Here is a 26,365-nt window from a genome sequence, read left to right on the forward strand (position 1 = left end):
GCAGGCCTGAAGGCTGGCATATGAGCAATCACGGGATACCGTACGACCACTGGAGCTGATCTGTTCGATCTTGTATAGAAGTTAGAAATCAGCAAACTTGAGGTATTGTGCCGTCTTCATCGAGCTGGGTTCACAAAGACAGTTCTAGTTTGTTATCCCAAGATTTATCCGACATCAAACCTTGATCAACCAAGAATCATAACCAAGAGAAAAGGCGGAAGAACAATTTGCGATGCATGAAGAAAATCAAAGTGAAAGTGTCCACAAGCTTAGTGTGTTCAAATTAAAAGGCAAGCTGATAGATTGAAGATCCATGCATATAAAGTAAAAAAAAATCCATATCCTATTCTCGACGCCTTGACTGAGCACTTCTCTTCTTCTGTATATAATTACCAAGTTCGATCATCTATAAGTTTCTAAAGCTTTAGGTAAATTGTCCTGACATGCTGAAGTTCACACTCCTTGTTGTCGTCTGGCATATGCTCCTAAGCAAGCACATATTCCCATAATACCAAGAATAAGACCTATAATAAGAGCGGCTGCGTCTCCACCATCAAACGCTGACACTTCATTGAACAGGCAAGCCAAAACTAGTGCAAAGAACACCTGAAACACTCCTCCGGACGCCATTTTCGATTTCACTTGCAACACGGAAAGGCACGTGATTCGGCCACGTAGTGATGTCATTGTTCCGTGATGAGCAAAAAAAATTCCCACCGGGTGGTAGTAGAAAGGCAATAATTTGAGTCAGGAGCCGGACATACAATCCCCGATTGTGGCGTACGTATGGCTCCTGTTTGAATACATTTGTTGGTACCCACACTCTTAATCTCATTCCTTTACAGAAAATTAATTCTTTCCCAGCGACACTTACATTCTGCCTTAAATTTTGACAGTGTATTTTAGTCTCGTTGAAAAATATTTTTTGTCACTGGGGTCCCCTTGTGAACTGGAGCTCAGTTCCTTCAAGTGTTCTACTTTAGGCGGGAAATTGGCGGCGCGGCGCGCCACCGGCCGAGCAAGATTTCCGTAAAACGTTTTTTCGCTTACGACTTCCTGAAATATTTCAACTCAAGACTTTAGACAACCCAGATTTTTTCAGCGAGAGGTAGGTGTTTGTTGGTGGAATGTGTAGTGCTCTATACAAGCGCTTTTTTTTTCTGTACACCGACTGGATTTGCTTGAAGGGCACTATTAGCTTCTATTTTTGTTTAGTTCGAGGTGGCAAACTTTTCCACAGGCCCAACAACTCAAACTTGACTTTAAAAACCTCATTTTCATATTTTGCCGAGGCCATACAGCTCAACACGTTCACAGAATATTAGCGGCGTGAACACATTTTACCGAGCACACCCTTCTTAACGTTTAAATGAATAAACCTGAGTTCACACGTCAAAAAAAAAAAAAAATAATAATAATAAAATAAACCTACAGCAAGTTGTTTCGTAAGATTCAGGAAAACTTAAGCTTATTTTTCCAAGAGAAAGTCTCTTGCTATTTTACGTTTAATACTATGTGACATAAGAAAGACAGAATAAAAAGGCTGCACTTCTATTAGCCACTGACATCTGCAGTAAAACCTATTTCGCGTTTCAGCATAAAGACCCATGGAAAAAGAGAAAGCAGCTAAGAAAAGCAAAGACACCGACGAAAATAAAGAACACAACACCAAGGCAGATGTTGTATCGAGAGCAGATAATCTAGAGGCATGGTAAGCTTAAATATCCTGGCAACAGTTGTTCAAAGAGTGGATCTCTTTTTCCAGCGAATAAGTCGCTATCCGCCGGATAAGATCTATTAGTTGAAGAAAGCTTGTTGTCCGCCATGTTTGTTCTTTTTGTCCCTTGTACTAAGACCTTCGATTCCTCGCGAAAGTATAGTAGTTTACATGGTGCTAGGATCTTCCTGTCTCTCAGCTAGGAAGTTCCTATCTCTAGGAAGATCCAAGCGCTAGGGCCAAGTAAAACTTTTTGCATGTAAATTGAATAGAGATAAACATATGGCGCTAGGATGATCCGCCCTCTAGGATCTTCCTAGTGCTAGGATCTTCCTCCCTCCATGTAAACAGCCCCTAAATCTCCATCGTGTAATAAACATCAACGTTACTCAGGTACTTCACTCCTGCGTTACTAAATCTAAGGAGACCAGTTAAATCGATTAAAGCTTCAAGACAAAGATGTTTCAACTTATCAGCCTCTGGGGTTAGACTACTGGCGAAATTTTCCACCATCTTCTGCATCTTCCCTTACGCCGGACTCAGGCCACACAAACCGAATTTTAACACAAGGGTGTGGGGGGCCGGGAGGGTTTGCACACCTTGAAAAGTCAGTTTACGGGTTCAGTCATCAGCAATGATAAATACTCAATGGGTACCTTATTACAGATAATTGTGTTTAAGTGAACCTAAAGAGAGAGCAAAGGAGCCGGGTAAAGGAGGCAGCAGTACACCTGGATCGAAGCAGGATGTTGTACCTAACGAAAATGCTTCCCATGACGACATTCAGAGGAGCTGCCAACAGCTTATTGATGACATCAATGCCAAAAGAAAGCGAGACACAGATTTGTTGAATGGTACGTAAGTTGGCATTGTTAACTTCTTCTCATTCCCAGAGTTAATTAAAACTACCAGTTCGCTCCATTGTGGTCAGAGGGAACGGCTGATACCTTTCGTCTTTCGTTTGTTGAAACTGACTTTTGACCTATCTTCGCTAGTTGTTGATTGTTTCATTGTCCGCGCCAACCTCATAAATCTCTCCAATATCTTTAGTTCACCACAGGAAATTAAATATGATTGCCCTAAAAAGAATGCCAGAACGATCTAGAAAATCGGCTTAACAAAATTGTTGCTAGGCCAAGTACGTACAGCAAAAAAGGTTAGATTTCATTTCATTTTGTGAACACCATTGTCTCTCTCAATCGACAGTTTCCCTGTCTTTAACTAAAAAGAGATCAAACTGAGACAGTACGATCAAACAGGGAAATGTCTTAAGTTAACGCCCGCTGAAGGAAAAACGTATTGCATTAAACTTAAGGAGAAGGCTGGAAATTTAATTACAACGACAAATGAGGTGGAAGAATACCGATCGCCTTCTAGACCACAAGTCGAACTCAGGATTTACTTTTTTAATGCTTTTTTAATCACTGCGACGGTCAGTCCTGCATGAGTAGCGCACGCTTTGCTTTGACCTTTTTAGACCAGATCATCCGCCTCAAGTAGTCCAGATTTCCTGACTTGGTTACGAAATATATTGGATACTTGTTGTCCACTGGGCTATGTGCTACGTTCTTATTTAGACCCTCATTTCCTTCGCCATCATTCACCTTTCCAGATTTCAAGAAAGCTCTTGAAGATCAGATCAACACTTCATGCAATGTTTTGGAAGAAAGTATCGTTCAGACTTACGAGAGGCATAGTAAAACCATTCAGGACAAACTTCAGGAATTATCTGCAGTTCTTGAAAGAATAAGTATGTAATTTATAATACATCATGAGTTAGTGGAATAATAACGAATTTTATATTGTATCCGATGCTGACCTCAAGCTCTGACAGAATTGCAGTCCAGTTGCCTATAGACTAATAGAGACCATCTGGTCCCATTTCCCCTGTAATAAACCATTTCTCCTTATGAAAAACCCGTTGTGAAGTCCAACGTCATAGCGTATTTCAATTCAGTAATTTACGTGCATTTAGTGCTAGTGACCAGTCGCGTCTTCAATGTCTGCGGCGAGTGTTTGTGGGCTTAAAGGGAAGTTTATGTGAAATAAATGGCGTTAATTCAATTTGAGCACGTCACGACAAATGACTTGAATTACCTTGATCTTGCCGACTTTGGCCCACTGGATACAGCATACAGAAAAAGCGGTTTGCGATTCATAATATCCAATTTGTTTTCTAAGTGGGATGAATAATCTAGGTCAGGAGCCCAAATAGGGTGAGGAACCCGATTACTTAAGCGATGATATATCGATAGCTAATCTACTTTTTGGAAGAGCAAAAAGAGGCCAAAATCTTTCACATGTTTGCCTTAATTTCATTCCCATTCCGCCACATACCAATCTGAGCCAATATCCTTTCATCTTTTCTGTAGGTAAACTTGAGGGTGAACTGATGGACTTCAAACAAGCTCTTGGTGTCCTCTATAACGACATGCAAGTTGTGTAGGCACATGAACCTAATTTGCAGCTTTATTTGAATTATCCTTGTAAATCAAATCGTGATTGACTGGCCTATTGTTACAATAGTGCCGTAGGAGAACTGTTCATAGAGGCACCTGTTTTTACAATTAAAATGCCGTGAAATTAGAAAGTTTTTAAAAACTATCTTATAATTCGAATGATTCTGGTTATTTGCTAGAGATGTGCTTCTAAAAGAGATTATGACGCATTTACAGATATTTCTTACTGGAAAGATTTATTTAGTACTACAGTCGTTAAAAGTCAGCAAGTTAGAAAGAACAAGCTATTTCCGGCTTTGTAACTTCCTATTTTTGGAGTTGTTTTAATAGCCATACCGCAGCTATTCTCGAATGTCGCCGTCAGTTCTTTTTTCCATCTTGGTCGTATAGCTTTCCACCGAAGGTTAGAAAAACAGCCACTTCAATCATTCAATCGTATTACAGCATTACAACTCGTCTGAAATTGTACACTTCATATGTGAGGTTAAGCTCATATTTCTCATTAAATACTTTGCGGTGGAAGGTGATCGAAAAGGATCCTTATCTACGACGAATCAAAAGCAACACCAAAAGGTAGGTTTCGCTGAATAGCTCAGTATTGTTTTAAACAAGAAAATTAATTCATTCATTAATTCACCTAAGTCTGAGTCGCTATTTGAGGTTTCAGCCGGAATGCTTTAAAGGAAAAGTGATTTAGCTTGGTTTCACTACACCGTAATTTAGGATCTGGCAAAAGATGTAAACGGTTAATAGTCAGACCGGGGCACCCAACGACAGTTTTCTCTTAGATCCTCTGAAATGCTATTTTAGGCTATCTGGGGTACCTTTAAAGCTCTGAAGGTTCATTTGAGACCGCGCTATAATATTTTTATCTGTTCGGTCATTCTAGGGCAACCTTAGTCTTTTCGAAATTTCTAGGGCATCTTTGTCCATTTCCCGAGATCCTTAGGCCTTATTTCCTTTCCGAAGATCTTAGATGACCTTTTTTCGGCACCCGACACGACATTTTTATCAATCCGAAAACACTAGGCCTTAAATTTCCCATATCGCGAAAGTTCGAGGTAAAAATTCCCTTTGGAAAATTGTAGGGGATTAAGGGCCTTCCGAACAGGTAATTTACCGAAACGATCCGTTGGGTGCCCCTGGTCAGAGGGTGGCAAACTATTTTGCACTGATGATCTTGAAAATTATGTAACAGTATGCGGATAGCTAGATAAGAAATTTGTGAAGTGTGGCTATTTTATAGAGAGTTAGACACCAAAACCACCTCAGTTTACGACTTCGACCTTGAATAGCGTGCCCAACATGGAACTGACCTCCGCAAGCTTAGCCTCCACTCGTAAGTGTTGCTTTAAGCAAATTATAAAAAGCTTATCTTTCAAAAAGATGGGACGCTGGCATACACCGCTTATTCGTAAATGCCCCATATAGACCACACCCGACTAAATTTTACCAGGAGTCATGAATGCTTCTAACGTCACTTATAGCTTTTACAGCCACTTAGCACCATCGATTTATATTTTACACTACTCCTATATAAAAACTATCTGCAAATGTGTTGTTTACTTTTACCTTTGCTGGACACTCAGTCAATCGGTAACCGGCAAAATTTCCGCCTTCTCTTCTTCTGTAAACGGTTAATAGTCAGAGGGTGGCAAACTATTTTGCAGGATGATCTTGAAGATTATGTAACAGTGTGCGGATAGCTAGATAAGAAACTCGTGAGGTGTGGCTATTTTTTAGAGAGTTATTAGACACCAAAACCACCTCAGTTTACGACTTCGACCTTGAATAGCGTGCCCAACATGGAACTGACCTCCGCAAGCTTAGCCTCCACTCGTAAGTGTTGCTTTAAGCAAATTATAAAAAGCTTATCTTTCAAAAAGATGGGACGCTGGCATACACCGCTTATTCGTAAATGCCCCATATAGACCACACCCGACTAAATTTTACCAGGAGTCATGAATGCTTCTAACGTCACTTATAGCTTTTACAGCCACTTAGCACCATCGATTTATATTTTACACTACTCCTATATAAAAACTTTCTGCTAAAGGGTTGTTTATTTTTACCTTTGCTGGACACTCAGTCAATCGGTAACCGGCAAAATTTCCGCCTTCTCCATATTATATTTATTAATGGCAAGTCTTTTGTTCGCGCAAACAATCTAAATTTCATTTATTCTTCGCCAGTCACGGATCTCTTGCAGCTTGAGTCACTGGGTCCCGTGAGCACTCAGCAGGACTTTTGAAGTGGGTGCTTATTCTACGCGTATGTTATCACACTAATCGAGAATCCTCTTCACTGAGAAGATGTTTATCGATGGCCCACAAAATGGTCCACAAAATGCAAGGGTAAATGTAGTCTCTCGGTTTCATACGGGCCATTAAGGAAAAGGTTTTTCTTTCGAAATTCAATTTCAAAATCTTCGTTAGATGGCTCGACATAGTGAGCGACTTTTATTGTTCCAAAAGCAAATAGTACATTGGAATCCCGTTTTACGGTCACCCACTTATTACGACCTGTTTAGTGTTTATTTCTTGTCTACCCCCGGGCATTGGGATTTCAGTTTTCTGAAAACAACCCGGCAAATACCCCACGGCCGGGACAAATAAGGCGTTCAAATACCCTGGGTCGACTAAAAAAATAAGTTGATTTCCTTGAAAGATCTTGAAAGCAAAGTTAATTCACGCAAGTAAGTCTCAATTTTCATTATTGATCCCAGTTGATCCACACGAGCGATTTTTTGCTCCATCTGAGTGACCGTTCGCTCTGTGTCCTCCTTAGACATAGGTAAATCACGACGAAGTTATCAAAACAAACCTCTCTTTACGGAGATTCTACTCGTTATCCGTGTGTGCACGGTATAAATTGTCTAATAGTGAATACATTCAGTCCGTCTACCACAAACTGAAAATGTCATGTCAGCATGCCATGGTCAGTGCAGAGCAAAGTCACGAGATTAGTTAAACTTAAACTAGACTTAGACATTTCAAACACATCTTTCTATTGCTTTTAAATTGTATGCCATGTTTGAGTATTGATAAAAGGTGATAATAATATTTAAAACATGTGTGTGATCGTGAGAGACGGATAATGCAGGCACTTTTGCGTGCCCTTTCAGTCGTTTACTGCATACCGTGATAATACGTCGGAGTGGTCTGTCAACGCTAGGCCGCCCATGTGTTTTCTATATTTTCAGGTTACTATGCTGAAGGGTTTCGTTTGGGCGCCACTTACGGCAAAGCATTTCTTATGCAGTGCACTATCTTTCGCAAGCGGGTTAAATCAACCGCAGAAGTTGCAAGATTCGAAGAAGGTTTTTTTTTTTCGTGACTTCAGACTGTGACGATTCTTATCATCGCCTTGTGACATATACAATAGTCTTATAAAGGACTTGCCTTATCTCCTCCTCGCACCAGTTTTTAAGTATTTTCATGACAAGATGATGTTCAGCTTTTACTTTTACAAATTCCTTTTTATGCGCACGGTCCGCTTGACTCAGTCTTCAGCTTCCGACTAGAATCTGGAATCTTGGTCGTTCGTGCAATCTTGTCCATCAGTGCCTGAAGATTGTTTCATGGTCGAAAGAGACCGGCTGAACCTGATAACACAGATAGGTCACCTGGCCTCAAATCTGAATGAAATGAACTCGTTGCCAGTCGACTGACTTTTGCAAACTGAAACTTTCATCCTGCTTTCGAAAAAGTGCTTGTACCGGTGAAGATGGAAGTCGGTAGGGGGCAAGTTGCGAGTACATGGCCGGTGGGAGGCGTTGATACATTTTTTTTTTTAGCTTTTTTTTTAAATATTTGTATCAATATTTGAGTAAGGGTCACCTAGCCCTCTTCCCTTTATCGTAGATCGAAGTAAGGGCACTGACCGTCTTCCCAGATCTTGCCTTTTTTGCAGCAACAGCAGTTCCATACCATTCTATCCACCGGATTCCAGATTCCGGATTCTTTTCGTGGCTGAGGCCACGCAAGCACGTCCGGTTTTTCGGCATGGGTTTCCCCTGGTGCTGTGGTTTACGGCCTCCATGCCAGGATTTGTAGCTAGTTTGTTGAGTATTCAGCGAAACAGAAGTCTAGGTTGAATTGATCTTCTTGCTCGTTCCATAGTAACTGCAACTATTAAATAACTTTATTAAAATTTACCCGGGGTCGTTTTTAAGAGGGTTTGGAGTATTTAAAAGGTATTAAGGTATTAGTGGGCATTTGAGGCATTACACTGAGTGCCGGAAAGAATGAATGAGAACAGAACAGTTAATATTATCTCGTGTGTTTATTACTTGTTCCCTTTTTAATCAAAACTTTCATAAACTTTAAACAATACTAACCAATCGTAAAAATCTTAAGCAAGGCGGTTGCGTGACACCTTATCACGTTGCGCTCAGTAAGAGGCAAAGACCGGATACGGACGGATTGTATTTCTGTTTTCGTCCTGAACAAACTTTAACAGCTTGGGTTAATAATGCACCGTTTATTCTAAAATTCCAGAGCTCTGTGATCCACCGTATGCGAATTTGTCTCAGTCCAAAATCTCAGTTCCATTCGAAGTAACAAAAACCTTTGAAAGGGATCCTTCATCATTGAGTGCATTACACCCACAGAGCAGCGAACAATAAAGGTGTTCCCTGTTTGAAGCAACAAAGACCTGTTGTCGTCGTTGACTGGGCAAGGAAGCCACTTGGATCCAGTCCTGACGCATGGCTTGCGCTGGAGATCGCGCGCTGTGTTTTGAACACACGGAGGCGGGCAGTATCCAGACTGAAGACTGCAGGTAGGAAAAGTGTTTTTCACAAAGAGAAGTCTCATAGAGACGTGTGTAGAATTCTAACTTGATCTTTGAAATATGCTGTGCAAGCGCCATTCTCGATGAGTGATGAAGAACGTGAATAGAAGTTTAGGACAGGGAGATCCTCAAGGAAGCTGTGCGGAGTTCAATCAAAACAACTCAACGTGCGTTGAATCACCTGGATTAGTGAGCTTAGTGTCTCCAAAGACTCCGTGTTTCATAATTTCGACAACCAAATGTGTCTGAATTGAATATCTGTTGTTTTATGACATACCAGAATCACCTACGTGTCGGTGAAAGTAGTAGCGTGACATCAGATGTCAATAATTGTAATATCAATGGAAATGTCGCTTCTTTCACAGGGAGATTTTGTTCTAAATCTAATCCACTGTCATTCCATTCTGTAAGCCTGGCGTCTCGAAGGATGCGATGATTACTCCATTATCTGTGAAGAAGGCCGTGAATGCCCATGTGAACTTGAGAGATCATCTCAGCTTGAATTCCTTCTTTGGTCTTTTCGTGAGGTAAGTCAGCTGTAACTGATTTGTTGTACCGATTGTGTTGACGGGACGTATGTGTGTGTGTTTTGCTTTGGGTCAATTTCGAAGCTATCAAAGCATTAATTTTTACGCGAAACGGAAAAGTTACGTGAAATACAACCGCGCAATGAAATAGTTGTCATACATCTCAGTTGAACTGATGAGTGACTGCCAATAAGTTTCATCGTTGTTTTAACTAACTTTTTTACACCACCGTGATCAGTGTTGCATATTTTTCACTTTACCTATAAACATGGTGGGGGAATAATCGAGAAGACGTGCGTCTAGTTTGGTCGAATTATGGCAGACCTGTTTATATGTTATGTGAATACGCTGATAGTTACGTATTGCGAAGGTGGCAACAATAACCTTGAAGTTGTTGTGGCATTATAAAATCCACTTATTAATAGTTCTCATTGTAGACAATAATTGTTGACTGACTTCATTCCCAGCTTTTTAGCTTTGAACTTAACTCAAGCGGGGGTGTTGCGTTTTGGTTTTCAGTGCCTTGAGATATATGTTATTTTTCTGAGGGAATGTTTATATGTCTAATTTCTGACATGTTGCCCTTTATAGAAACTGAGAATTTGCAGGGAGGGAATCCCCCTTAAGTATGCCTATGCCTAAATAGCTTAGTAACAATTACAATTAAATTGTACAGAAAGACTTTCTGTTGTGTTTCATTTTGGCATAAAATATGACTCCTTTGTCTATGTAGTGTTATATATTTTCCACACATTTTCAATACCAGTTTGTATTGTATAGACTTTTCTCCCTTGAGAATGTTGAAGATCTGTCAAGAAAAAACACAAAAGCTTACAGAAAAAAAAACAACAAAGGAATGTACTGATGTTGTGCCCCCAAAGCAGTAACAAAACCTTGGGAGGTTGTTATGACAACCCCAAGGTAAAAATGAGTGAAAATATTTTCTTTTTCTACTTCATGTGATTTTTGTGTGGTGCAGTTAGCTTCCTTTGTTCTAGTAATTTACTATCATGCTTTGTCTTTTTACATAAATAAATTGTACTTACTGTTTTCTTGCAGATTTATTATAGTTTTTTTGCTGCTTCATTCTACTGTCACTGGGGATGGACATCAAAACAGAATTTTTACTGAATTTCCTCAATTGGAAGAAACAGGTCAGAAAATAAGTTTAATTCTCCATGATTATGCCTATTTAGGTCATGATAACACAAATGTAATCATTGTCTCTTGATTGTGTAGTGTAGGTGTTGGTTCTGGTTTCAATAGCCTGTGTAACAAGCATTTCTGTGAGGTTTTGTGCTCTTTTTGCTGTTTGACTTTGTGGAAGAGATGCTTGCTTGCAAAACCCACGTTTTTGAAAAACACCCAATGTGATGCTTCAGCAAATTCATTGGGTGACAGCTTGTCAATAGCCTGCGAGAGCAGATGCCTTTTCCGGCTTTTGTTTCAACTGCCACGGAAATGGAAAAGGCATCTGCTCTCGACTCGCAGCCTACTTTGTCAATGAATTTGGCAACAACAGAAAGTAGTGTAGTCCTAAGGATGTGAAATTTCACTTCCGTCAAAATTAAAAACTATTCTACATGGAAGTGCAGAGAGTCTTTGTCTTTACTACTTTATAAGACAGGAATCTGGGTTGGAGGTTGTGACAGGGGAGGTACTATACTTAGGCAACCTTGTTCTAAGGGTCTCTCCTCTGACTATTCTACTCCATTTGTTTTATTTTAATAGAGGGGAAGGGAAGGGGACTCCCATTTAAAAATAATGGGGATGATCATCATATCTTTTAGGAGCTAAGTTTGTGGGTTCAGCTTCCTTGTTACTATTTAGGGTGCTAAAATTCAATCTCATGCCCAGAGTCCTCAGGCTCTTTGGTCAGCGGTTGGTCCCCAGAGGAGACTCTGGGGACTTCTAAAAATTTTTAATTTTTTAATTGGCTGCTCCATAACGGCTTGCATGGTTTTACCACAGAAATCCTGTGGTAATATAAAATTCTAGTTCCCCAGAGTCTCTCCTGGCAACCAACTGCTGGCCAAAGAGCCTGAGGACTCTGGGTACGTGATTGGCTATTTAAAATTTGAAATGATCGGCATAAGATATATAAACATTAAGGTACCTTTCAGGGTTAAGCCAAAAATATGACAAAACTATTTGCCAATCAACTGACTTCTATTCTTTTCTCAATTATAAATAATATGCTGTACCTCTTAGGGATGAAAATGAATACTAGCCATACCCACCACTGATATTCTAGCAACCTTTAGGGGTTTTTCAAAAGTTTATGATGATCACCCAGGCCTATAATTTTATACTGGAGTCTTCTTCCACTCCCCCCCACCCCCCCCCCCCCCCGCCACAGTTTTAAAAAAAGAGAATATAATTATTATTAATACATATATATTTTTTAAATTCACCAGGTGCATATGGATCTGATGCTTCAGAAAGACCAGTGTTAAGCAATTCAAGCAGGAAGACGACAAATGTCAATTATAATGAAGAGACTAACACAACTTTGCCATTTTATTCAGACAAAGACTATTTATTAACCCTAAACCCAATACAATATTCTTTACTAGTCATTCTAAGGCAGAAATTAGACAATAGTAGATTTCTTGTAAATGTAAATGTTGCTGCAGGCAGTTTATCTGAAACTTTATATATCATTGTAATTCAGAATAGAACAGTTTCGTTTCACAGAAATAATTCCATATTTGGCTTGTTTAAATTAGCAAATCTATCATTATGGCAGAAACTAGTAGTAAGCTTTAATCACAGAGAAATATCAGTAACCCAGGAGTGTGCAGAATACAGCTTCTTATCTGTGCCAAGTGAACCTAAATTGGAAGAATGGGAGAAGGTTACTGTCACAGTACAAGTGGAGAATTCTCAAGATAATACTCAGGTATGTTATATTAATTGACATCTTCTAGTGAATCTACTTTCTGTGACCTTTTATTTTTTTGGTGGTGTGATACGACTTTACTTATATTACTCTCAGTGTTGGCAATGGCAAAATACAAGTGCACTGCATAAAATTGAATTTAAAAGGGCCTGGCCAGTGGCCTTATTAGTGGAAGGTCATTATCCCTCAAACACTGAACAGTGATTGGAGATTCACTTACATCTGCTGTTGACTGGATGGGTAACCCAAAAAGACTAATTTCTGGTCCTTGGACACCTCCACCTGACTGAGTCCACAGACCACCTCTTTGCATGGGCCCGGTGTGCGACAAATGCAGACTGCAGACTTGCAGACTTGAAGACCTGCAGACTTGGAGGTTTGAAGACTTGCCAACCTGCATATTTCTGGATTTCCGCAACTTTGAAATTTAACGAGAATAATGTGCTAGTGTTGTTGATTCCATGGAGTGTTGCTGATTCACTGGCTCACAGCATTACAAGGTGATATAATCCCCTTTGGAGGCATGTGCTGTTTACGAAATTTTACTAGCTAAGATCTTACACAAGAATTTTGAATTCAAACTAACTCTAGCATGGCAACCCCTTGAGCAACACGTCTACATAATTTTTTGCTATTCAAACTTTGAACTTCGATGTCTCGATACCCAATCAAAATGTTGAGAAAGCCTGATTAATGTCTCGGAATAATGCTGTGCAGCTGTCTCGTTCTTGCGAGGCACTCGATACCCGATCAATTCAACCCAACAGGCCTTGGTCATTGGCAAGTTTACCCGATCCTGATAATTCTTCCTGAAGGACAACCGTGAAAGTAGGAAGTATCCTTAAAGCGTACCAAGCGGACAGCGCATGATGTGGAATGGTGGAGGTTGCACAATATAATATATTATTTTTAAAATGAATTGGGAAAGGCCAGTATGTTGGGTCTGCAAGTCTGCAAGTCTGCAGTCTGCATTTGTCGCACCCCGGCATGGGTCACAGCATTATTTTCATTCATAGTTCTTGTTGTATTATATTATTGTCTTGTTGTAATGTAGTAACTAAATTGCTTTCTACTTTTTTTTAACCTGCAAAGTGCACTAATGAGAGCTTTATGATGGCATGCTATAAAATGTTTGTTATTATTATTATTATTATTATTATTTTTCATTTCAAGGGTTAATATAGATTGTTGTTATTGCAAAGCAGTTTTTTTGTAAAGGAAAGAAAAAGTCGCTGAATTTTTGAAGTTCCTTCTTTTATGGTTTTAACTAGGAAGTCATTTGTGACCTTCTGCTGGTAGATGAACAGGAAAGTGTAAATGAATTTTGCCAGAAGCCTTTATCCAGTAATTGCTCCAACAGACAAGATATCACTGCAGAACAACAAATTCAGGTAATAATTTCCCCTTTTAGATGCATTTAGATGCTAATAGCAATTTCAGAAACATGAAATTAATGCCTTAAATCTTTGTGTCCTTGACAGGGGGACCAGAACAACACAGTGGCATTGTCTGGGCAAAGCTTTGTAAGTAATTATTACAAGGCTGGTTGCAGATGGGGAACTCAGACTGCAAGGTTTATCAAGGGATTAATGTAGTTTCGGGGGCTTAATGCATGTTGTAAGTTAAAATGAATCCCAGGTTAAAATGATTTCAACCTAGGCTGATTTGTATTTTCCTTCGTTTCAGATGTAAATTACCCAACCTTAACAAAGGAAAATACAAATCAACCTAGGTTGAAATCATTTTAACCTACAACATGTATTCTATACATGTTCTGGCCATAAAAGCAAAACATAGGCATGTAAGGCGTGCATGAGCTTTTTTGCGATGGGCTAGTTATGGATGGCCACATGCAAAAAGAAAGAACGTTATTAACATGACTGTTTCTTGAGCCATCTTAACTCCTGATCTGCTCTTAAGCTATAGTGCACTCTGCACTTTCTAAAAAAGGTTAAAGCTTCTGTCTGGTGATAGCAACAGCAATATCTTAGTAACCATACCACTGTGCCCCACCTCACCCCCAAAGGTAAACAAATGCTAGCGTAACCAGAAGCTCATGATACCAGTGACTCAACATGCTGACCTGAGTGCCAAGAAGAATTTCACTGTCTGGAGCATGACATGGCAATGCATTGTTTATAATAAAGCCTTATGGGCTTTGCTTCTAACTCGCATTAATCCCACCTCACCCTCTGAACAAAAATGAGCATGACCTGTAAGTATTAATCCATGTGATGAAGATTGCTAACCGTAGTGTAACTGTTACATTATTGCTTTGGTTGGTCATTTAGCAAAGTGAAACCCTCACAGAATCCTGGGTGATTCCAGGAAATATCCATACCCTAATTAGCTACCAAGTGTAGTGTATAGTATGTTATATTATAATAGGCTGTTAACTTGTTTTATTTTATTTTATTAGCTTCACCAACTTAATGTAGATTTTGTAGTGAGTGCATTGGACTTCTTCCTGAGTGTACACATCTGGTCTCATTTACATAATTTTTTTTTAATTAGCGTCAAATGGATTACTTTTTTTTCTCTTGTAGGTTTCCATGCCAGCACCTTCTGAAGTAAAGGTAATTAAGGTGTAATATAGATTACTCTGCAACAACCCTACAAGTATGTTTCTTTGATCAGTTGGCAAGTAACAGGTTAGGGCTTTAGCAGTTCATAGTATTAACATAGAAGATTTGTTTTAATTGGAGGTATGGAGCCATGAGACAGTTGTTTTTAAGCCTTGTTGTTTTGCTTCATTTCAAAGAAGGTTGTAATTAACTGAGTATTATTGCTGCTTGCTTCCTAGTTATATTTTTGTTTTTTTCTACAGGGCCCCCCAAGTAATTCAAATAATAAGGGCATTACAAGAATTGTTAGAGTCCTTGAGGCACCTGGACATCCTGTATGTTATGATCCTTGTTCTTCACTTAAAATAAATAATTATGCATATGCATATTGCATGTCACATGCAAATACACATGCAGTCATGCCCATGTACGCTTATAAATTACACGTGCTTGTTGTACATATATATGATTTAACTAGTGCATTATGCATATACATGTAGATGTTTATGTATGTGTAACCAATCAGCCCTCCCTGAATTAGATGGTTTCTGCCCAGTGTAAGAATCTAATACACTGCACATAGTCATTATGAGCTTGACCAATCAAGGATAATTTTGACAAATGACCATCAATGTCTAGCAGATACATACCTTACTGTAGACATAAAGTTGGATTACAAGTGTTAAAATAATTTATTCTCAAGACTTCACTCAAGCTGCTACCGGTAATTAAGGTCGCTAAGAAAGTTCATAAGACCGAGTTTAATTATTTTACTTTTCAGTTCATTCAAGTTGGATCTTAATAGCTAATAAGGGAACCTGACCCTTGCTTCCTACCACTCCTGCAACTGTGACGAAACCAAACTGAACTCTATGATTTACATGTAGTTGCTTGGTTCTGCATGAGTGATAAATTATTTCTTCATGAAACCTTTTTTATAGGGACCAGTTGGTCCATCTGGACTGAATGGCTTTAAAGGCGATAAAGGCAGACAGGTAAGAAAAACTGTATTGACTAATGTATACTTATATAATAAATATGTTGAAGTATATTAACAATAATTACGTATCTTAAATAATCCTGACTGGACATTTTAAATATGTTGTTTAATTACTGCTTGGTAGTCAGTTTTCATGATAAGAACTTGCTTTGTGTCACAAACTCTAAGAGACCAAAATAATTTTGATTATTTTTGTATCTTTCATTGACTGTCATAACTTTTACAAAAGGACCTGGGGCTTGTCAAAAAATTGTAGTTACATTTTTTTTTTATTTAAGAGTTTAACAACAGGTCAATCAGGTCAGATTTACAATTTTTGTGAAGAAGTTCTTGTAGTTAAATTAACTTATGAAAAAAGGCTAACTAGTGTGAGAAAATTCAAGACCCAGTTTCTAATTGTATATGATAAATATTCAGATGCAATTAAAAAAAAAATGCGGAATGCATTTATGTTGTTGTCAGTGTTAAAAAGTATGAAATGGTGTGCAACATACGTGAAAAACTTCTAGGATTAAACCCATGAATATACAACTTTGTAGATTCATGAGTCACATACATCTCCAAGCAAAATCTCCTCAGTGACTTCATAAAGTCCGATATAATATACCCTGGCTAGCTTAATTGGAGAGAGAAGACTCACTTTATCTTTTGTAGATTCTCTTCCTTCTTCATATTTAATGCTTTACATTCATATCAGGGCCCAGCTGGCACGCGTGGAAAACCTGGTCCTCCTGGTCCTCCAGGTGAGAGGGTAAGTCACTGTTGCAAATACAGCTGTCCTATTATAATAATTGTAATTAATCACTGTTGTAATTCACTGACAGTATTGTACACACTGTTGTCATAATCTAGTGTGAGTTCCTGGTAAACAGTTTAGATCAGCAATCCTCATTTTATAGTTTATAATGTGTGTAAATATAGTAGGGGCCACTTCATTTGTTTTTAATGTAGATTTTTTTCATTCAGGGTAACCCTGGTCTAAAAGGAGATCCTGGATTTGTTGGACACAGGGTAAAGATGGTTTTAAATTATACATGAATGGCTATATATATATATATATATATATATATATATTTATTTATTTATTAGCCTTGCCACTCCACAGAAGTTACAAGAATGTAGAAAATTGTACAAAATATCATTTAGGTATTGGAAATGCAGTTATAGGGTAATTGTGTTAAGTTGATTGAGGCCCACAAGTTACAAGTTAAAAGATCAAATTCATTGAAAAGGGTGCTACTAGATACTGCACACCATGCATTATAAGGCACTTAGACAGAGTGCTATCACAAAACTGTGGTGTATCTTGAACATTTCATTTCAAACAGTTGCCAAAATTAGCTGTTGAAGGAATGTTATTCATGTATTTGAACTCCATTCTGGTTATATGTGACCATGTAGGTACAAAATTAGCGATATTTTCAAACCAAGGTAAGGTTTGAAATAAAAATCCTTTAATTTTATTGAGAACACTACCCCCTAGACATTTCCAGGTATCAAGGTATCACAACGTTGATTGCACATAAAAGGAATTAACTATGACTTTTACAGGGCCTTGGAGGTAAAAAGGGTCCAAAGGGGCTCCCAGGACCATTGGTAAGTGCACAAATTATACACCAATTAGCGTGCACAGATCAGCCTGTGCCGTAATAATTTACTAATGTATATCTTGTTTCATTTACAAAACATACATTTATGGCACTCTGCAAAGTTGGATGATAAGTATTAGGTTTCTTTCCTTTATTCCATTCAGTATGCATGTAAATTAACTCAGTATAGGAAATATGGGAACATTTTACTAAGCACATAAATTAATGTAGTGACAATTAATGTGCACATGATCAAGCAGGGTATACTCTCAGCTTTAACTGAAAAATTGTTCTTGGCTTTTTCCAGGGTGATGCAGGTGAACCAGGTATTGCTGGAGTGCCAGGAGTTGAAGGTGTTCAGGTGGGAGTTACTGAAATATGTTTAGGCTTGAATAATGTTATATCAAGATAACATATAATTTTTTCAATAAATTAGAAGGCGAAAGTTACTTTCAAGGTTTCATTGTTACAACCTCACCCATAAGACTGTTACATACCCAGTTGAACATGGTTCTTGGGACCTTGTCATTGCAGGTGACCTTGACTATTGTTGGTTCAGTTTCAAAACAACAATTGTCATGGGTTTTAATTCAGTACAGCTGACAGCTGTAAATAAGCTTTTGCAAAAGATTTTGGCAGTTTTTAATCTAACGAAAAGAACCTTTGCCTGTTTTCTCTTAGTCACTTTAAAAACATCGAGAAGCCAGTCAATGATGTAGTTGGTAGCAACATGTGACTCAAAGTTGCTGACAGTTCTTACTGTCTTGTGAATTTACGCAAAACTATATATTCTACTACTTGGCCATCTTTGAAAACTACTGGTCCTGTTTTAGTAAAGCGAACTACTTTTGATGAACACAATCTCACCAATTCTCTCAAAATTTCCTTTCCCCTTGCACGTAAAAGTACATGTAGGTTCTTGTACTAAAACCTGATGGCCAAATGAAATTATCACCACAAATGGACCAGGTTTATGCTGTTTATTTTGTTTTGTAGGGTGAACCTGGTAATGCTGGCAAACCTGGGGATCCTGGACCCCATGTAAGTATGGACAACATTTTCTTGAAATCACACAATTTCTGTGCTTTATTTAGAACTGCTTTAGTTACATCATCGCAGCTGTCAAGATCACTTTCATTTGTTGTCTGTTAACTAAACTGGGTATTTTAGTTTGCATTACCTATTACAAGTTTGCACAGAAATTTAACTGTATTCCTTGAAACAAGTTACTTTAAAGGAGTATGTTCACACTAATTAAAATTGAATGAAAGGTGGTGGCAGAGGGATGTACATTTTTTAAAAAGTGTTTATCTGTCTTAATATATTTATTTGACAGGGGTTCCGAGGCTCCCCTGGGCCAATGGGACTTCCAGGACAATCAGGAATTCCAGTAAGTAGGAAGTGACAACAATAAAAATAAATTAAACTATTAATCATTACAATCATTTTAAGAGTGGTAGCCAAAATTATCATTAAAGGTTCTGTTTTTGTCAAAATCCATCACATGAACTTCAAGTCACGTACTGTTTTAATTTACATTTACTTGGGAATCTCTTGTTTATGATGTTTCCTAAGTTGCTATTGTGGTCTTTTGGTAAGCTCAACATGAAAAATGAAAGGTTTCAGATAGAATTCTTTCAATTTTAAAGGATCATTTCTCTGACTGACAGCACTGTTGTAGTGCAAGTTTAAAATCGTCTCAAGACAAAACGTATTGGTGGGGCTTGTATTTGATTTGTGATGTATCAAACTACTGCAAAGGTGGGTCCATTTAACTGTGTAAACTATTTTTCCAGCATGAATGGCACACATACTAGCTACGTGTTGGTAAAGTTTTCCATTTCATTCAACACAAAGTATGAAAACGGGACAGCATTGTGATGCCATTTGGGTTTTACAATGTGCCTGCAACCTTTCAGCACTCCGATGTGGAGGGTTGAAGGGGGTTATTTTTATACTAGCTGTAGTCTATCCTGAAGATGCCAATTCATATGCAGAGAACACCAAAGCAAAAGAAGGTTGTCCAAAGTTATTGTTTTCATTAATTTAGAGGAGTTGTAAATAATATTTATGAAGTTTAGGCAGGGCGTAAGGCCCTGAACTACCAATTCACAAAATATGGTCTGCAGTTTACACCTGACGTTTCCTGGACACATCATCAACTGATTGAAACGGGGAAACACCTGTGAGCAAAAATGCTGTACAAAAGATCCCATATTAGATATCCAGCTTGCTTAATAGTTTCTTAAAAAAAATTCAGTAAGAATGAACCCCTTAAAGTTCTCAGATGAATTGTTTTTAATTAGCAAATAAAAATAATTTTTCCTATAGGGCATCCAAGGCCCCCAAGGTCCTAGAGGAGTACAGGGCCATGAGGCAAGTGTTAATTACTGGAATCACTATTAGATCTAGCCTGACTTCTGTGATGTACTTTCATACTGACTTGCACTCTGATATATGCATTATGTGCCTGCAATGAAAAGGAGATATCAATATCTTAAATATTTAATTAATATGTGTTTCTGCTATATTAACCAGATACTTGTGAAACCAAAGCAACTTCCGTTAGAGCATGTGATTTTTCCAACTAAATGTGCATGGTTAAAAAAAGCAAGAGATAATTTTAATTATCTTCTTCTGACTTGGGAACATCAATATGTGACAGGGATATCGTGGGCAGCAAGGGCCTGAAGGAAGCCGTGGGAAAAGAGGAGGAAAGGTTAGGAAAGATGTTAAGTTGATTTTTTTTATAAGTTACAAAACAAAACTTTTTTATGATCCTTTTTCTCAATATTAAAAATGATGTAGTGTTCGTCTAGGTAAAACTAAAATGACTGTTGGGAAGGAAGTGCTTTTTATGTTGGCTAGTGCTACTTTGTTTATTCTAAAATTAAAATGTCAAGTAACTTACACTTAGTATTATAACAGGGGATTTGGGTTGTGGTTGATGAGCACTCATGATTCAACTTCTTGGAACAAAATTGTCTGTTAAATATGGCCATTAAAAATTATAAAAATCTGTTAAAATGTTTTGCTGTACTGATGCTGTAGAACCTGCTATTGGTTTTTATTTTTAGGGTAACTCAGGTAGTCGTGGTGTCATTGGAATGAAAGGCAAAAAGGTATTCATCATTCTTCCTATCAGTAGTATGTTATCACGTAGGTTGCTAAAAGTACTAAGTACATTTTGATTAGCAAAAAGAAAAATATTATCTTATATAAGCAATCAATGTGCCTGCAGTGAAACAGGCATAACTGGGATCTGCTGTTACAGTTTAGCTTCTTTTTTGTTTTTAGGGAATACCAGGCCCAGGAGGCCCAAAGGGAGAACAGGGTGACAAGGGTGAAAAGGTAACTTAGCAACTGCATGCTTGTTACAGGAGTATCCTTTTGAAAATAATAGTTCAGGAAAAGAAATTTATGAAATTGCTTCTAGCTACCTGCTTTCTGGTAATAGTTATTATTTGTTGATTATTAATGTTCTTGCTTGTTTGTAATTACAGGCTACATAGATGTGTAATTGGAAGTAGTTTAGTCTTCTCAATAAAAGGTGTTAGGGCATGTAACTGCTGTGGATTGCTTTTAACAAAATTAATTGCAAAAACATGGTGGAGACTCGTGGCCTAGCAAATGATCAGGTTTTTAGACATATCCAGTAGAAGTACAGTTAGGGTTTAAAATATAAAGGCCAGTATAAGCAATGCAAGTAAAATATAAGTCTCAAGTACTTAACAACAGTGTTACTCCTATTAGGGCATTTCAGGTCTGGTAGGATTAAGAGGTGCACATGGTGATCCAGGGGCAAGGGTAAGCAATTGTCATCTTTGTTTTCAATATATTAGTGTTTAAGTCATTTTCAAACTCAAATGAGCTTGGAATACATGTCGAGTCAAGGCTACTGAGCATTATGAGCGAAGAGGGTTTTCACAAGTGACTTAGAATGGTTTAAATTTCCGTCAGTGCTGATTGCACTAGCTAGACAGCTTGTTCTATGATGGAGGGGCTGTTACTGGATGTTTTCTTGAATGCAACAACATTTGTTTCTTTATAGGGCCCACCAGGAGATCCTGGAGGTCAAGGTCCTATAGGAATACCTGGTTACAAGGTATGTCTTTGTTCACCTGGTTTTTTAAGTAAAATGTTTTGAAAGTGTAGGCACCACAAGAGTCACAATTTAGAAAGTCTGTGGTTTGTTTTCACAGTTTACAACTTTTAACAGAAAAAAAAGGGATTTATAACTTTCATCTATTTTAAAGTAATGAAGAAAATTACAGAAACAACAACAAGGACCCTGTGAAAATTAATTTGTGATTCAGTTACTCGAAAACTTTATTGTACTTTGTTTTTCAATCTTTCTTTCTACAAGTAGATAACGTTAAGTAGTTCAAATCCTAGACATTTCATCACAAAGTGTCATCGTGCATGTTCTTAGTAGGTTTTAAAAATGCACAGGAATCTGCTATCATTGCTATGGCTTCAACTGTTGTTTGAAAACTAAGTAGAAAGCATCTGCTTAAATCATATTGTTACAAGTTGTTGTAATATGAAGAAAATTTTATGTCAAAGGATGCAGCCCAAAGAAAAAAAGAAAACAAAAGCTGCAAAGAGCCTCCTAAGTAGGTCAAAATAGTTTTAGAGTATTAATATATTGCCCTGTACTAGTATGTAATCTATCAGTTAATTAGATTTCATGTAATGTTATTTTAGGGCATGCCAGGAAAACAAGGAAGAGCTGGAACACATGGCCTCCGAGGAAGTTTGGTAAGATATGTTACTCTTCTGTGCTGCTAACCTGTTTTGCGTAGAGATGACTTGAATACACATCATTTCAATTACTTGAGATATTATGGAATTGTAACCTCAACACAGAATTGCTTAAAAAAGGAGTGCAGTTTGACTTTCTTTGGCGATAAACATATCAAATACTTGTGTTAATAGTTATAAAAGTGCATTTACTAAGCGTGTCCTTGTTTTAGGGTCCTGTTGGTGATCTTGGACAAGGTGGCCTAAAGGGAAACAAAGGAGAAAAGGTTTAATATACTGCAATGCATAGAACGTATTACCTTTTTCTACTTGTTTACCTTTCAATGCAGGGAACACCCTTGGCATAGGTTCCATAAAACAACACACTTTTGATAGTGGTAAGATACTCCCCAAATACTTTCAACTGTGAGATTAATGTTGTGGAGTTTATTTCAAATTGGTAATTTTGCATTCTTTTGAACTGGAGGTGTGATATCCTTGACTGTAAAAATAAGAGGCAGTCATAATGTTAGTAACTTGGCTTCCCATGAGTAATTGTTGCAAAGCGGCACCTTGTTATTACACTGTTTTATAATACTAAGAACTGTCATATCATCAGGGTGAAACTGGTCGCCGTGGCTTCCGTGGGCAACGTGGACTACGAGTGAGTATTTTCTCTTTTCAAGCTTTCAATTAATATATTGTTTAAAGTTGTCTCTCTCCACCATAGGTTTTCAATCTGACACCTAAATGCCAGTGGTTGTTGTTGGATCAGGGCTTTTTAACATAGCTACACATTAGATTAAGTAGACCTTTTCTTTCTCTTTACCCACTCATACATTGACAGACTGTCAGAAGGAACAGTGTATCTTTCTTACCCAATCCGTTGCTCATTTTACCCTATTCAGGGAGATCGTGGTAGAAGAGGTGGAAGAGGCCTCATTGGCTTAAATGGGGAAAAGGTCAGTCAGAGATTTAATTCCAAGATCGTTAGCTTTCAGTAGCTTTTGTGTTTTGTTTTTGCACAGAAATAAGATTTAATTTATTTGTACTTATAATGCAGGGTTCATCGGGCAAGATTGGAGAACCTGGCTTACAGGGTGATCAGGTATGGAATGTTTTAACATCATCAGTGCATTAGAATGACAAGGGACTGAGAGAATTATTATTTCATTACTATTTTAGTTGTATATGAAAACTACCCTTGTGTTTTGAGAATAGACTCTTGTGTTTCCTTCTGTGAAATAACAATGATTAATCTATGCATTACCTTAAACTTGGAGTAGTGTTGTTATTACTTAGAAGTGGAGTCAATAATCAAGACTTATTTACTAATTTGCTGAATTATATTTTTCATGATAGGGAACACCAGGTCCCGGAGGGGCTCTTGGCAGTCCTGGACCCAGAGGACCTGCGGTATTTTCTTCCTTAAAATATTAAATAATTTAAATAGGTTGTAGCAGGTGCTATTACACTTTAAGCATTGTTCTTGAACATGTACAATGAATTATGTGTTCCAATAGTTGTTATCACCTTTCTTACTTTTTAGGGATTCATTGGCCCTAATGGAACACTTGGTGAAATAGGGAAACCTGGATCTAAGGTATCTCTATCAATGTCATCTAAAACTTATGAAATTTACAAAGATGCTAAAGAAACACCCCAGTGACTGAGATGAAGTGACTACGACTGTTGTTTTGAAACAATCTTTTTAGGGCCTTGATGGGAAGCCTGGAGACCAGGGACCACATGGTCCAAATGGAAGAGATGTAAGAACATTTCAATGTTAAACATGCGTGCATGTAGATTTCTTCCTTGTTTTTTTTTTTTTTTCATTCATTCGTTGATTCATTTGCCCCTTCCTCCTTTTTTTCTTTATCTATCTGTCTGTCGATCTAGTCATTCAGTCAGTCAGTCACTTAGGCAGGCAGTCAGTCTGTCTGCCTGCCCATCCATCCGTCCGTCTGTCTGTCCGTCCGTCCGTCCGTCCGTCCATCCATCCATCCATCCTACTGTCTGTCGAAAACAACAAATGACTGTTTATTTTAAAGGGTCCCGTTGGAAACCCTGGGCCACCTGGAGAGAATGGACCACAAGGAGATCAAGTAATGTTATGTTTTTGCTGAACATTTTCATCCGCTATCTAGATACACAGTGTATTTGTTTTAAAGACCATGTCATCAATCATATGCTCTCTGTCCCCTGTGCCGGTATTTTGTGTTAGCACAAAAGGTTTAATTCTTTGCTAGAAGTAACATGGGTCATATGATTTAGTCATTTAGTTGAATTTTAACTTGTATTATCTCTACTTTGTTTTACCATTCTTAGTATGTATGTAACTTGGACGTACACCTTTAGACAAGCTCATTGCTCATTCTGTGTAACATGGCTAAATGAAATGCTAATGTACTACTACTACTTCTAGTTATGCCATTGGTTTTTTTTCCTTAGGGTGAAATAGGACCCAAGGGTCTCCCAGGCACAATTGGAGATCCTGGAAAACAGGTTACTTAAATAAACATAAAATTATTTTAACAGGGAGCTCAGCAATGAGTATTTCGTCTAAAATAATTATTTGTTGATGACCATCAGATCTCACATTCCTTTTTGAAGCCAAAACGTGCAAGTATTGGGCAACATGTATAAAGTTTTCAGTCAGTGACACAGGCATACTCGGTAAAAGAAAATCCAAGTTCTCTGACAGAAGTCGAACCTATAACCTTCTGGTTACTAGTTTGTATGCTCTACCACGGAGTTACAAGAGATGTGTGGGAGCTTAGTTGTGAATGAGCATCCTTTTCAACTTTCAATTAAATCTCACATTATTCCTTTTTAAGTTGAAAACTTTATGTGGGAGCATCAAGTATTAGGCGACATGTATACAATTGGTAGGTGTATTATTATTCTGTCAGTGACACAGGCATACTCGGAAAAAGAACAGCTGAGTTCTCCGACAGAAGTTTGTATGCTCTACCACGGAGCTACAAGAGATGCGTGGTAGCTAAGTTGTGAATGAGCGTCCTTTTCAACTTTTGCCTTTTCTGATTAGTTTTGCGTTTCAAGTGATGATATTGTTTTTCCGCTTTTCTTAATTACTCTTATTCGCTATGTTAGTTAAATGTTTTTTTAATATATATATTTGCTTTATATTTCTTTTTGAGGATCCTACTGTAAACCACTTTGCGTGATGTCGGCTTCCTCAAAAAAGATTAACGTGGATTGATTGATTTGTTGTGTCATATCATTGTAGGGTGGTATTGGTCCTCCTGGTTTAAAAGGTACAGATGGAATAATGGTAAGAGAACAGCCTTAGATGATCTTCCATGTATTGACATTATAGGGTATCATCTTGCAATCTCTTTTTCACGCACTTTCCTTTTAGATAACTAGAAAGTACTAATTGAAAACACCACGTAATCATTTCTTCACCAATAAAGTCTCCTCCTTTGCTTTTGCTATAGCCATTGTGGCAGTGGAGGTAGAAGAATATCTCTTTTTTCTTGTCAGACGAGCATTTAACATTGCCTTCCTTCTTCTGCTAACTGATTAATCCGAGTGGTTACTTTTGCCAAGTCAGTTAACTGCAAAGTCATGACAAAAGTAACACCTCTTTACATGTTGGCTGCCGCACAACCACATTTGCAGTTATTGGCAAAGAATGGCATTTGCCTGTAGGATGATTACTTAAAATATTAGCAGTCTTTTACTTCTATTGTTGTTTGCATTCACAATGTGGCAGATCTTTCAAAGAAGAAGCGTGCATGATTCAAACCCAAGAACAAACTGCGGCAGCTCATGTGTAAGGAGGCAATCGGACTCTTCACTTCTTTTCTCCTCTTACGTCTTTCTCTCTAAGTGCTTAACTTGTCATCACTTGTCTTTCCTAGGGAGAAAAGAAAGAGAAGAGTCCGACTTGCAAATGCATAGAGTTTTGGGACTCCTTTCCAGGTTTCTGTAAGCTCATTCATCTAATTTTATCATACTTGAATTGAATTATTCGAACAAAAGCATGAAACACTTATAATTAACACATATCCTGCGAAATTGCGCGGTACTTAACTGGCCAAGTT

General features: G+C 38.0%; 2 protein-coding genes across 3 annotated transcripts in view; both read left to right on the plus strand.

Annotated features, from left to right (window-relative positions):
- Window positions 1–985: 985 nt before the first annotated feature.
- LOC146488382 (synaptonemal complex central element protein 2-like) lies at window positions 986–4,321 on the plus strand. Its single transcript, XM_085117038.1, has 5 exons — window positions 986–1,108; window positions 1,597–1,711; window positions 2,399–2,571; window positions 3,330–3,467; window positions 4,090–4,321. Exons 2-5 carry the CDS (start codon window positions 1,608–1,610, stop codon window positions 4,161–4,163), a joined length of 489 nt encoding a protein of 162 aa, XP_084973164.1. The 5' UTR covers window positions 986–1,108; window positions 1,597–1,607; the 3' UTR covers window positions 4,164–4,321.
- A 302-nt stretch (window positions 4,322–4,623) lies between these two features.
- LOC146488383 (uncharacterized) overlaps window positions 4,624–26,365 on the plus strand; it is a 46,427-nt gene continuing 24,685 nt past the window's right edge. Inside the window, exons 1-33 of one of the 2 annotated variants that reach the window (XM_085117024.1) lie at window positions 4,624–4,749; window positions 8,789–8,958; window positions 9,336–9,497; window positions 10,557–10,651; window positions 11,915–12,399; window positions 13,671–13,790; window positions 13,881–13,922; window positions 14,946–14,975; window positions 15,227–15,298; window positions 15,905–15,958; window positions 16,661–16,714; window positions 16,930–16,974; window positions 17,515–17,559; window positions 17,860–17,913; window positions 18,549–18,593; window positions 18,889–18,942; window positions 19,884–19,928; window positions 20,218–20,271; window positions 20,630–20,674; window positions 20,850–20,903; window positions 21,306–21,359; window positions 21,604–21,657; window positions 22,260–22,313; window positions 22,529–22,582; window positions 22,915–22,959; window positions 23,204–23,257; window positions 23,359–23,403; window positions 23,658–23,711; window positions 23,845–23,898; window positions 24,011–24,064; window positions 24,347–24,400; window positions 24,747–24,800; window positions 25,546–25,590. In XM_085117024.1, the coding sequence (XP_084973150.1) occupies window positions 9,403–9,497; window positions 10,557–10,651; window positions 11,915–12,399; window positions 13,671–13,790; window positions 13,881–13,922; window positions 14,946–14,975; window positions 15,227–15,298; window positions 15,905–15,958; window positions 16,661–16,714; window positions 16,930–16,974; window positions 17,515–17,559; window positions 17,860–17,913; window positions 18,549–18,593; window positions 18,889–18,942; window positions 19,884–19,928; window positions 20,218–20,271; window positions 20,630–20,674; window positions 20,850–20,903; window positions 21,306–21,359; window positions 21,604–21,657; window positions 22,260–22,313; window positions 22,529–22,582; window positions 22,915–22,959; window positions 23,204–23,257; window positions 23,359–23,403; window positions 23,658–23,711; window positions 23,845–23,898; window positions 24,011–24,064; window positions 24,347–24,400; window positions 24,747–24,800; window positions 25,546–25,590 (2,163 nt within the window). In that variant the 5' untranslated portion in view covers window positions 4,624–4,749; window positions 8,789–8,958; window positions 9,336–9,402. Of the gene's footprint in view, window positions 4,750–7,085; window positions 8,959–9,335; window positions 9,498–10,556; window positions 10,652–11,914; window positions 12,400–13,670; window positions 13,791–13,880; window positions 13,923–14,945; window positions 14,976–15,226; window positions 15,299–15,904; window positions 15,959–16,660; window positions 16,715–16,929; window positions 16,975–17,514; window positions 17,560–17,859; window positions 17,914–18,548; window positions 18,594–18,888; window positions 18,943–19,883; window positions 19,929–20,217; window positions 20,272–20,629; window positions 20,675–20,849; window positions 20,904–21,305; window positions 21,360–21,603; window positions 21,658–22,259; window positions 22,314–22,528; window positions 22,583–22,914; window positions 22,960–23,203; window positions 23,258–23,358; window positions 23,404–23,657; window positions 23,712–23,844; window positions 23,899–24,010; window positions 24,065–24,346; window positions 24,401–24,746; window positions 24,801–25,545; window positions 25,591–26,365 lie in introns of those variants that run through there. The other variant, XM_085117014.1, reaches the window with a different exon arrangement.

Source organism: Pavona decussata, unplaced genomic scaffold, assembly GCF_977016875.1.
Source record: "Pavona decussata unplaced genomic scaffold, jaPavDecu1.1 SCAFFOLD_9, whole genome shotgun sequence".
NCBI lineage: Eukaryota > Metazoa > Cnidaria > Anthozoa > Scleractinia > Agariciidae > Pavona > Pavona decussata.

Bases quoted from the DNA above. Each gene is read 5' to 3' on its own strand.
- LOC146488382 (XM_085117038.1), top strand. From the start codon at position 1,608: ATGGAAAAAGAGAAAGCAGCTAAGAAAAGCAAAGACACCGACGAAAAT. The intron at 2,572-3,329 runs GTACGTAAGTTG...TCACCTTTCCAG, and splicing joins AGACACAGATTTGTTGAATG to ATTTCAAGAAAGCTCTTGAA. The intron at 3,468-4,089 runs GTATGTAATTTA...TCTTTTCTGTAG, and splicing joins TGCAGTTCTTGAAAGAATAA to GTAAACTTGAGGGTGAACTG.